The sequence below is a fragment of the Cajanus cajan genome, chromosome 6 (assembly GCF_000230855.2).
Source record: "Cajanus cajan strain Asha chromosome 6, NIPB_CcT2T_4, whole genome shotgun sequence".
Classification (NCBI taxonomy): domain Eukaryota; kingdom Viridiplantae; phylum Streptophyta; class Magnoliopsida; order Fabales; family Fabaceae; genus Cajanus; species Cajanus cajan.
In genome coordinates this window covers 41215350-41228181 of record NC_138522.1, presented here as the reverse complement: position 1 = coordinate 41228181, position 12832 = coordinate 41215350, and the positions used below count along the sequence as shown (strand labels likewise).

General features: G+C 32.4%; 1 protein-coding gene across 1 annotated transcript; it reads right to left on the bottom strand.

Annotated features, from left to right (window-relative positions):
• Positions 1-1135: 1135 nt before the first annotated feature.
• LOC145958696 (uncharacterized) lies at positions 1136-1828 on the bottom strand. Its single transcript, XM_083076206.1, has 3 exons — positions 1586-1828; positions 1407-1486; positions 1136-1337 (listed from the first exon to the last, which is right to left on the bottom strand). The coding sequence occupies exons 1-3, from the start codon at positions 1826-1828 to the stop codon at positions 1136-1138; spliced, it is 525 nt and encodes a 174-aa protein (XP_082932332.1).
• Between the last annotated feature and the right edge of the window lie 11004 nt (positions 1829-12832).

The window sequence follows — 12832 nt, the reverse complement described above, 5'->3', positions numbered from 1 at the left end:
ATCTTCGAGAAAACGGATGCTCCCCTCAATTGATCCATTAAGTCATCTATTCGGGGAAGTGGATATTTGTTCTTAATGGTCAACTTGTTCAACTGCCGGTAATCAACACACAGTCGACTACTCCATCCTTCTTCTTTACCAACAACACAGGAGCACCCCACGACGATACACTCGGTCGCACCAACTACTTCTCCAGCAGGTCCTCCAACTGACCCTTCAGCTCAACTAGCTTAGCAGGAGCCATCCTATAGAGAGCCACCGACACTGGCCCCGCACCTGGAACCAAGTCAATGCTAAACTCTATCTCCCTAACAGGAGGCAATCCCGGCACCTCATCAAGGAACACCTCAGCAAAGTCCCTCACCACATCAATATCAACTATAACTCTCTCAGTCTCCACACTCATAGCAGCAAGCAGAAGACAGCACTCTGCTCCATCTCTTAGTAATGATTCAGCTTGACTAGCTGAAATCAACATCTCCTCCTCCACCTGAGAAAAGATCAACCGTCTATTGGCACAATCTATAAGGATGCGATTCGCAGACAACCAATCCATCCCTAAGATTATGTCAATATCCACCAAAGGTAAACAGATCAGGTTCACCTTGTACCTCTTCTCATTCACAACAATAGGACAACCAACACACAACTCAGAAGCAACTACCGAAGCAGAAGCGAGCGTCGACACTAGCAGTCTCAACCCCAAATCACACACAGGCACACCCAGCATAGCAGCACAAGCATAAGATATAAAGGAATGTGAAGCACCAGAGTCGAAAAGAATCATCACATCCTTACCAGCAGCTCTACCCTTCCCCTTCACAAGATCTGAGGAAGTAGAAGCTTCAGCCCCAGTCAAAGCGAATACTCTATCAGCTGTAGTGGGTCTGTCACCCCTCTGAGCATCATCTTTCTGGGCACCACCCCTATGGGCATCTCTCTCTGGTCTGTTCCTAGCGGGACAGTTAGTCGACTCATGACCCATCTAATGGCACTTGAAACACCGGCTCTCCGTGTGTGGAAAATCCCTAACAAAATGGGGCCCAACACACTTGTAACATTTGAGAGTGGCGCCTCCACTCTGTCTTCCTCCCCTAGCAGCATCAGAAGGTTGCCTAATGACAGGACCCCCTTGCTATGGTTGGGGCCTATCATATGGCTTCCTCTGATTTCCTCCTCTCTTGGACCTAGCTGGTCCCTCAGCAGTCTTCACCACACGGTTGCCACCTTCCAACCGCTTAATAACCTTCGCCTTCTCAACTAAGGCCGGAAACTCAGTGATGGCCATAGGCACCACCACCCTCTTCAGCTCATACTTTAGACCTTCAACAAATTTCCTGCATTTCTAGGCTTCAGAAATAGCTTGCGAATAGAAACGAGCCAGGTGCTCGAATCTCATCGCATACTCAGATACTGTCATCCCTCCCTGGTGCAATCGCATAAACTCAGTCTCCTTGGCGTGCCTCATGCTCTCAGGGAAATACTTCTACAAGAACATCCTCCTAAAGCACTCCCAATCAACAACCACTCCTCTAGCGGTCAGCATGTGATGGGTACCCCTCCACCAATGCTCAACCTCCCTAACCAGCATGTACACAACATATGCCAGCCTCCTCTCCTGAGAATATCCCAGCACTGTAAAGATTTTCTCCAGCTCACAAATCCAGTGGTTAGCCACCTCTAGATCTGCATCTCCCTTGAACTGTGGAGGATGGCATTTCCGGAATTCAGCTAGATCCCGGCTCTCCTGTGACCCCGTGGGCCTTGCTGCACCAATTGCAGCTCTATCAGCATCCATTCGAGCAAAATAGGCATTTTGCTGTTGCATAGCCCGTGCCATGGCCATAGCCATCATCTCCATGGCACGGGCTATCTGCTCATTGGTTCTAGTCATTGTCTACAAAAGTAACAGCATCTTCAGTATACAATAACTAAACCAAACAACAATTAATCAACAGCATAGCAATCAACACAGCAAAACAACACAGCAAGACAACACAGCAAGACAGTACAACACAGAGCTCAGCACAACAAAAGCCTAAAGGAACCACCCCCAAAGAGTGTCCACTAGACTCGAACTGCTCTGATATCACTAAAGTGTAACGACCCGACTGTTCACTACACACAGCACAACACACCAGAAACACCACACAGAAAGGAACAAGTGTATACATATAGTGTCTAGAATATATATATATACAAGATTCAAGTCTGTAGAGTTAAAGTGTACAAAATACATCAATCGTTACTACACCAAGTAGCTAAAACAACAAGACACCCAAAGAGGATCAGCTCTATCTTCCAGCTGCAGACTTACCACCAGCCACCCACCTATCCTTGCTCTGCTCCCATACAAAGTATGATCATCACAGTCCAAACACATGGAAACAACAAAAGGGTAAGCTAGTGAAAAGAAATCAACATACATATATAACAATATGAATGGTAAACAGCTACAGCTTTCGGCACATCAACCAGCTTATACTAGATCACATCATTCAGCAAGATCAGCACCACAAAGCGGCAATATCAGCACTGCAAAGCAGCAATAACAGCACCACTCTAGTGGCAATAACAGCACTGCTTAGCGGCAATAACAACACCGACTTAGCGGCTATAACAACACCACTTACTGGTAAAAACATCATACAGCTCAGCTTAACAACTTACAGCACAATAATATACAGCTCACAGCATAACACAGCATAGCTAAACAATTTACATCCCAGCTAACACAGCTCAAAACACAGCCCAACAAATCAGCATACAACACAGCTAAGTAGTCTACAACACAGCTTACAACTCACAACTCAACTCAACAGTCTACAGTATAACAATATTTTAATTCAGCATTAATAATCATCAGTAACAGCCCAGCTCAGCGTAAAACAACATCATTCAGCATTTCACAACATCTAACAGCATATGGCTCAACATCACTTCCGCGCCTGGTGCACTCCTAGTCGCGCCCGACGTGGCACAACCAGAGAGCACCAGGGGGTCAGAGCGCCTGGCGCAAGAGTGCCCGCGCCCGACGTGACCCATCCAGAGAGCGCAAGGCTCCGTTGCGCATGGCGCAATACAAATTGCGTCCAGCGCAACCCAGGCAGAGACTCTAAGGAGTCTCACGCGCCTGGCATGCCCTAACCCGCGCCCAGCGCGGGACAGGCAGAGACCTTTCAAGGTCTCGCGCCCAGCGCAATTCGAATTGCTCCTGGCGCCCCCATGGCAGAGACTCCCAAGGAGTCTCCGCGCCCGGCGTGACAGAATCGCGCCCAGCACAGTGCCAGAAAACCCCAAAACATGTCATAACTGGTATCACGCCCGGCGCGGTCCAAATCACGCCCGGCGTGGACCATCTAGAGGCTCACATTCTCAAGCTCGCCTGGCGCACACACCTTTGCGCCCGGCGGGCTTGCCTAAATGGAGGCTCTTGGTGGTCCTGCGCCCAGCGCGAAACTCAGCAGCAACCCACAACTTTCGAAAAACTTCACCAAATCCTGCAAAGTCAACCAAAAAACCAACATGTAATCCATCCAAAAGCCCACATTTTCGTCAAGCATCAAGAAAAACACCTCATTTTCAACATGCAACTTCAAATCAAAGAAAAACCCCAAATTTCTTCAAAACCCCAAAAACCCCTAAAACTCCATTTTCAACAATCTCAACCAAGAATCATTCATCAACAACCAGTTAATGAGTTTCTAAGACTCATTCTCAACCCAACACGGCAAACAAAACTAGCTTCCCTTACCTCGGTGAAGAAATCCGAGCTTCCGGGAAGAGACGAAGGAGAAGGAATGGAGAACGAATGGAGACCAACGGAGAAGGAGAACTTTAGCTAAATTCCCACACCACAATCAGCACCTAAAACACCACAGCCACCAAAGAAGAATTCCGAAAATGAGGGAATGAGAGTGAGAGTCTAGAGAGAAAAAAGAGTGTCTCGAGTGAGTGAAAGTAAAGGAAAGGAAAAAGGAGGGAAGGGGGTCTCACAGAATTAACTATTATGGTAGTTAAAACAAAAATTTAATCCTCAAATCGAATTTTAATATATTGATATATTTACATAAACTTTAATACGTTGATTGTTAATATAGTTGTCGTTAATTTTACATATAATAATTATTATAATGTTTTTATCTAATTATTTCTTCTTAATTTGCAGAAATAATTTTTATAATACATAACACTTGGATTTTTGTAGAAATTTAATAATGATTAGTATTTTAAAAATATTTTTACCCAATTTTTCTCTCTTAATTTATCAGATTAAATTTCATAATGTACAATGATTGGGTTTTGTGTAAATCTAATAATTATGAAAATAATTTTATCCAATTTTTCCCCTTATTTTGCAGAAATTATTTTGATTAAAAAAATTTATCCAATTTTTTTTTTGTGAAAATATTTTTATAATGTATAACCTAATTGTTAAGGTGGAATCTAAAACTTTTTTATTAATTATTTTTTGGTAGCAATTTATTTTATAATAATATTTATATTTAATTTATCTATAAATATAATTTTGCAGGGAGTTGTCATAGGGATGTTTTGAATGAAAGAAGTTGTTCCCTCTACATTATTTATTTTCTGCAAAATAAATGAATTAAATTAAATAAAAATAAATATTTAAACAAAAAAATCTAATTACTACTTGATTTAAAATTTAAATATAAATAAAAATTATAAAAAATATTAACGCTTAAATATGTTTTTAGTCCCTCAAATTTTGGATAAATTAGTTTTTCATCGCTCAAGTTTAAAATTGTTATTTTTAGTCCTTGTAATCTCAAACAATCTTATTTTAGTTCTTATATTTAAATTTTGTTAAGAAATTTATCAAACATTATTATATAGAATCTATCTATTGGTGTCCTTGTTAGTGAAAATATCACATTAAATCTAATTGTTATTGCATAACTATCTTAATTTATCACTTTTAGATATGTTATTGGTGATCTAAGGGACTAAAACAAGATTTTTAAAAATTACAGGGACTAAAAGTAATAATTTTAAATTTGAGAGACCAAAAACAAATTTATCTTAAATTTGAGGGACTAAAAATATATTTAAGCCATTAATTAAATCAGATTAAGAAAATTTTTCACAAAATTAACAAAAATAAATTGAATTGAATATATAATTAATTTTTACAAATAATTGATTTGACAACTAAAATTAAAATTCCTAATTTAGTGTATTGATTATTATATTTCTTATATTTTGATTAATAAATATAATTTTAAAATTGGTATTTTTAAATTTAAACTAAAACATGACAATAAGGTTTAGTCAAGTAATGTTATATTTATTATATTTGAATATTTAAGGGTTTTTTAGTTTTTATATTTATATATGCTATAAAACCAATAACTAGTATTATTCAGTATAACGTTTAATACATTGAATCTTGGGATTAGTTAGTATTACTAGCATTTTGGAATTTTAAAATAAACAATTGATAAACTTAGTAAAAATAATGTATTTAAGTTATTCACTACAAACTAAAAAGACATTTCTTTGATAGTGGTGTAAATAGGAAATGGAAATAAAATATTTTTTAAGTAAATAAGAATACTTTCTCACAAGTAATTAGTACATATCCTAAAAATTATGCACTTATTTATCCCTTTCTCATTTTTCTAATCATTTTCTAACTTTTTTAATTTCATAAAATTAAGGAAACATTACTTGTCCATATGGGATTTATTTTAAATGGTAAATCAAACATAACCTAAGAAATTACTAATTTTCTATGATTAATTACAATTACAAACAACAAAAATTATCCATGATAATGTTAAGTATAATAACATCATTAAGCATGATTATGGGTAGCAAAAATTAATAACAAATTATTAATTACTAACTTCAAGTATTAGAAAAAAATTATAACTTAAAAAATTATAAAAAAAAATTGTTGACATATAATATTTACCTATTGTTCACACAACAAACAATCCTTAAAAAAAAAAGGCCATTAAAATACAAACAATATTTATAATTAATACTAAAAATATAAATAAAAAAGACAAAAAAAAACACTTACTGGGAGCCTTTGTTGCGGGCTGGATCTCGAATGTGCAGCGACCAGGAGGAGGGGCTTAGAATCTCAAATGCGGGGGTGGCCTTAGCAAAATCTTGAACGTAGGAGATGGGACCTCGTTGAATCTTGGATAACAGGCCTCGTATGCAGTGGGTTCATAGCAGGGGTGGGTGTCTTGCCAAATCTCGAATGGAGGGGGGTTTGGATTGGATTAAAATTTTTTATTTAGCGACCGGATTTGATTCAGTTACAATCTTTTGACAATTTAGTAGTAGATCGGTCGTTAGTTCTGTCGCAAATTATGCATTCATGAAACACAGTTAAGGGTGTAAGTGTGTTGGGTTGAGTTGGGTTTGGATAAACTAGTTACTCGACCCAATCAAAATTTAACGTGTTGGATTGGGTTAAATTTGTGCATTTTTTTTTAAATTCAATCTAACTCAACCTAATTACGAACGGGTTAGGTTGGGTTAATCGAATCAACATAATTATATTTATTTATTTTTTTAAAATTTAAATATTTCAAAATAGATGTAAATCATTTGATATATTGTTGCAAATTCAATGTTATCATCTTATAAAGCAAACAATGATACAAATTAAAATTTTAAAATAAATTTATTAATTTGTTACATAATTATCAACTCAAAAAATCAACATTAATTAATACAAAATAAAATTTAAAATAAATATATTATATTATTATAATGTTATTAACATAAAACACAAAACCTATTACTAAATAAGAGTGACAATAAGTATTATCCTGAATAAATGATCATTCAAATACTATTATTATTATTGTTATTAATATTATTTTAATATATGTCTGGGTTGGGTCGAGTCATTAACGGGTTGGAAACAAAAAGGCCGTTACCCAACCCATACAGTGTCGGGGTTTTGATCGGGTTGGGTTCGGTCTGACCTGAACACTGAAAAAATTTATTCCGAATCTCATTGTGTTGGTTTGGGTTAGTTCAGGTTCGCGAGTTATTTATACCCGCTTACACTCCTAAATACAATTAAATAGCAACAGATATAACAACCGATTTGCTAGTAACCACTTATTTTGGTCACTAAATTAATTGCTGATTAACTTTAGTGATTGTATTGGTAATCAATTGCTAAATTGGTGCAAGATAGCAACCAATACATTTCGGTCGCTATTTTGGACTTTCCTTGTAGTATCATTATAATGTTAATTTTTTAGTAAAAAATCATTCTTATATGAGTGAGAAGTTATGAAAAAATCATTTTTGTAGAAATGAGAAATCGTGAAATATCCTTTCCATAGGATAAATGGAATGAGACATGAGGAATATGCAGAAGTAACCATAAAATGATAACAAACTTTTTTTTTTTTCAATCTAACATATCATATTTACAATCCTACTAAAATCCTGACCTAATAGGAGTAACATATACACAACATTATAACAAAAAATAAAATTAAATATTTAATTATACAATTAATTAAGATTAAAATACTTTCTCTTATTGATTAAAACATTTAATTATACAATTAAAATTAAAATAATTTCTCTTATTAATTAAAATTTGTTGAAAACTATTTAATCATAAGTTCATTGAACAAGTACGATTTGTACAATTTTATTATTTTCAACATATTAATAAAGAATATATTTCTATCTAAAATATAGCAACATTTTAAATTTCTTGACAAACTATTTAGTGAAAAAAATTAAATTAAATAAAAAACTAATATGATAGTTTTTTTAGAGATGGATTTAGTGCCAATTTTTTTTTTAAAATGGTTAATGTAATAATAGTGTAACATTTGGAATTAAGGCAAAAATTAGGATTTTCCCACGGTACGATTAATTTTTCTAACATGTATCCATGGGTACTGGTAAAGAGTATTAAAAATATATCTTGTTTGATGCTTTTAATTACATAAAAAATGATAAACATTAAACATTTTTTTTATGTTTTTATATAATAAATACACTTTTGAATTTTTTCTTTCTAATTTTATAATTTTAATAAACATTTATGTCAATTTTTTTTTTTTTAAATTGCAAGTGGAAGCATGCATCATGCGAATCCATTTATCCACCATGGTAATTTTATTTATTCTACAGTCTCCTCCAAATAAAGTGCAAAGTATGTACCAAATAAAATATTAGATGTGCCATCTTAAAAAAAGAAGTGCAAAGTAGTTAAGGGGATAGAATTGTAGAAATTAATGCTACCGGTCAAAAGTCGGTCACAGCTTTTCTTTCTTTAGTTTTACATGAACCTAACCTCACTGCATTGGAGGAATTTAATGTGTAGAATATACAACCGACACAAACATATCACCTTTTATATATAGGATCACGATCAAGATATAGATTGATCTTTAATTGAGGTTATGAAGGTTTTAAAGTGTAATATTTATTCTAATTTTAATTATAATATTAAGATGTTTGAACAGTTAGTTTTTATCACATTCATCCATCATCATAATCGCAGGTACTTTATTTTATCTGAAAAAAATTTATAATGATAATAATATTCTTCAAATATAAAATATGTACGTACTATTTAAACCTTTCTCATCGTAGGGGTGTTTAAATTATTGAACCAAAATAAATTATGAGAGAATTAAATTGAACACAATAAATAGTAAACTAAAATGAACATGAATTAGAATTTTTTTTTTACTAAATTAAACAAAACTATTTTTTAGTTTAATGCACTATATATATTTCTATAAATTCAAACTAAACGATAATATATAAGCTAAATTGAACTATATTATATATATAAAAAATTAATTTAAAACTTAACACTTTTCAAGCTGGAGTACTAAATCACTATTATTAACTATAATTTAATTTAAAATAATTTGAAATATAGATAAAATTGAAAAGCAAAAGCAAAACTGAGTTAAAGATATGATAGGAAGAGGAAAAGTAAAAGCGAAAGTGCATGTATAAGTAAAATTGAAATTGACCATGTTGTGACATGTTTAGTTTTTTCTAGACTGCATTATTATATATAGTAGTTTAGTTTTATAAACTAAACAAAAAAAAAATAGTTCTATTTAAAAAATAGTTTAGGTTAGTTTAATTTTTTAAGAAAATTAATTAATAACAGTTTTATGAATACCCTACTTATTAATAGCACGATTTTAGTGGTTTCCAATCACATGTACTAATACTATTATATGATTTATATTAATTGGATTAAGTGAGATTTGGTTTACTTATACAAAGCTGATAAAAAAAATCATATATAAAGTCTATCAATTGGTCTCTAAAATCGATGATTAAGAGTTTCGTGATTTCTTAAAATCAGTCTCTAAAGATACAATTTTTTTCATTAATAAAAAAATAAAGAAAACAAAAGATAGAAAAAAAAATTTTAAGTAAGATGAACAGGGTGTCCATGCACTGTAGGTCTAAGAACTAACGGATGAACACACGTCTAAAATCAAAAAGAAGGAACAAAAATTAGCCCCCTCTTTGACCAACTAGTCCACAACATAGTTGCCTTGTCTCAAGGTGTATTGAAAATGAGTTCAAGTGAAATGGATAATGAATCAATCTCACAAGTTTCACTCATATAACTTACTTCTTTTACTACTTTGTGTCCATGATAAATCGCATAAACCTCATTTATGTAATTTGTTGCAAACCCACAACTGTCCGAATAGCCACATAACCAATTATTCAATGAGACACCAACTATGTTAACAAAACTTGCTCGACCTGAGTTATCAAAGGAATTGCTAATTGTATTAATCTTGATGACTTTGTTAGGGGAAGGTATTCATTGAACAAGAGTCATAGGTTTCACTCGATCCAAAATAGGGTAAATTTTTAAAGACATGCAGAAAGGACATAATCTGGTGATAAGTATACTAGGATGATCGATTGTTGTAGTTGAAAACAGCTTAATTTCGAGCATGCCAAATTTTTCAACAGGTGATTTCGAAAGCAATTTAATGTTTGATCTGAATATGATGTCAAAACCAAAGAGTTGGATCATCAAAGTAGGAAGTAATAGTTGAGTCATTTTGCATTGAGTACCATGTTTATTGAGCCAAGGGGCAACCAGAAAGCTTGTGAAACCAAGTTTATTGCTCTGCACTACACATGCAACAAGAAGAATCAAGGGAAAGATGTCGCAAAGGTTTTGGTGGCATGGACCCCCTTATAGACAAGTTGAAAGAAGTGTTTGATAGTTTTTAGAAGTTTAAATTTACATACCCAAAATCAAGACTTTGCACAAAAATGATAAAAGGTTAGCTCATGAATTAATCACCGTAAGCGGACTTGACATCATATTTCAAAAGAAATATAAGAGGATCATTTACAACTTTTATGAAGACATTAAATTCTAAAAAAATCATCTACTTAACTCAAAATGTTAAAAATCGCAACAGATATAACCCACGCTAACAGCTTGACCCTTTTCACTAAAATAATTACATCTAGAGTTCAAGATATTTTTTTTAGTGATTCCAAAGCCATTAAAAATAAACACCAAAAGATAAAACTTTTGCGAAGAACATAGCCTAAAAATTTCGTTAAGGTCACATCGCATGGGTGACAACATAAAACTTAATCTTTCGTGCACTCGAATGGAGACTGAACTTATAACTCGCATAACTCAATCAATTATTAACATTTTTACACGATTTTAGAGTCTAAATTATAACCCCAAGTGTCTAATTTCTAACCCAACAAACGAAAATTGATTTCACTAATCACACATAAAGATACCGCAAAAATACTAAGGTATATCCACAAGAAAAAATCTCCCAATTACTTATCAATTCATATAATTAAGGGTGCTCATTAATCTACAAGAACCCTAACTTACGAAGTACATCCCAATGAATCCAATTATCATCTAGATCATCAATTTTACCAAATAATATAACAACCACATTTAAAAATCAATATAAAACCTTATTGAATCATCACTTTTCTAGAATTTTAACTCAAATAGTAAAATTTCCAATTTTTCCAAATCCTAACTCACAATCACTTTTCTAAAATTTTGTTCTCTCTCCCAGAAAACCATTTTTACAAATTGTTTACATATTCCTAATCCTCAATACATGCAAAATTTAATGGGATTATCAATTCTTCAAACCCAAATAATTATAAAATTACCCATAATCTTACAGGATTCCTCTACCCAATTTTCTGATGTAACTTTGCATACAAATAATCTTTTTTCCTAGTACCTGATTGCGTTAATCAGAATACTCTTGATGCAATTTGAGATTGTTCCTGAGCACCTCATAAGCAGTCTTCCTTAGAGCTTTCTATTTTTTCTTTATTTCTTTCCTAATCCTTCATACTGCAAATGAGGCAGATAGGGTTAACTCTGTCTGATCCCTTTCTTAAAATTAATGTATTGGGCCGGGTCAACTCAACTCGTTTTCCTTCTCTTCTAACCCATTTCTCTTTTTCCCAAAATAATTAAATAAAATAAATACATGTATAGTACAAAATAATATTTCTCTTTAATTATTAAAATAATATTAACCCAATACTATATAATAATAATAATAATAATACACTACTAGAATTTCTCTTATTACATGCGACTTTTCCTGCAAATTTTTCATAAAAATTTGCAGGAAACGTTGTTCCTGCAAATTTTTCTGCGAAATTTTATATGCAGGTAATACCTTTGTAGATAATATATTTTTGCGAATTTTAAAATTCACCAGAAATTTTCTTGCGAAATTTTTTGCGAAAAAAATTTGCAGGAAAGTTTCTTGCAAAAAAAAAAGTTGCAGGAAAGTTTCCTGCACAAAAAATTTCGCAGGAAAATTTCCTGAAGCATTTGTTTCCATGCCTCTAACATGTGATAGATAATCTTTTAAATTCTAAGATTGTAGATTATAAGTCTAACACTCAACCATACAAATCAACTTATAAGGTAAGTGTTGCCCCAACTTATATACTCTTTAATTTCTTTACTTTCAATTGATGTGGGACTTGAAATTTTTTTAAAATATTAAACTTATAAATTTAAATTTCTTTTTATTTTTCCTGCGGATTAAAATTTGTAAGAAAATTCGCAAGAAAAGTTACCTGCAAAATTTTTCTACCATTTAGTAAACATTACTTGCGAATTTATTTTTGCAAGAAAATCTGCAAAAAAAAAAAATAAAATTCTTACAATATTTTCTGCAAATTTTTACCGTGGAAAAAAATTTCTATGATTATTAAAATTGTAGCAAAATTTGTAAGAAATATCTGTAAATTATTTTTCGCAAATAAATTCGCAAAAAATTTTTGCAAATCTTTTTTTGCAGAAAAATTCGTAAAAAATTTCTACGAATATTTTTTTGCAAAAAAATTCGCAAAAATTTTCTACGAATATTTTTTTACAGGAAAATTCGCAAGAAAATGACACTTTTCTAGTAGTGATATATTTTCAAAAATAGGGTGTTACAATAACAAATTAAGTACATTAAGAAATATTTATCCACTACTTTATTGATTTCTTGGTACATAATGAAAGTGATATTTTGACATTAAAAAGTTTAAATGTGAAACACAACTTTTTTTTTTCAACAAAAAAAATTATGAAAGTAGTCGCTAAAAGAAGAAAAAAGAATTAAAAGTGTTTTCACTCATTTTAGGAAAATTTTAAAAATCTACCACTTGGAGAATTTCTTAAAAAAATTACACCGGAAGATAAATAAATAAATAAGATGTGTAATATTTATATCCAAAAAGAAAGTAGTAAAATCCATATAAAAATTGAAAAGTGGTTAGGGAGAAACGCAATCTCATGCAACGAACAAAG

Coding starts and splice junctions, on each gene's coding strand:
- LOC145958696 (XM_083076206.1), bottom strand. CDS start 1,828: ATGCAACAGCAAAATGCCTATTTTGCTCGAATGGATGCTGATAGAGCT. Junction 1,487..1,585: donor CATATGTTGTGTACATGCTG/GTTAGGGAGGTT, acceptor ATGTTCTTGTAG/AAGTATTTCCCTGAGAGCAT. Junction 1,338..1,406: donor GGAGGGATGACAGTATCTGA/GTATGCGATGAG, acceptor CTAGAAATGCAG/GAAATTTGTTGAAGGTCTAA.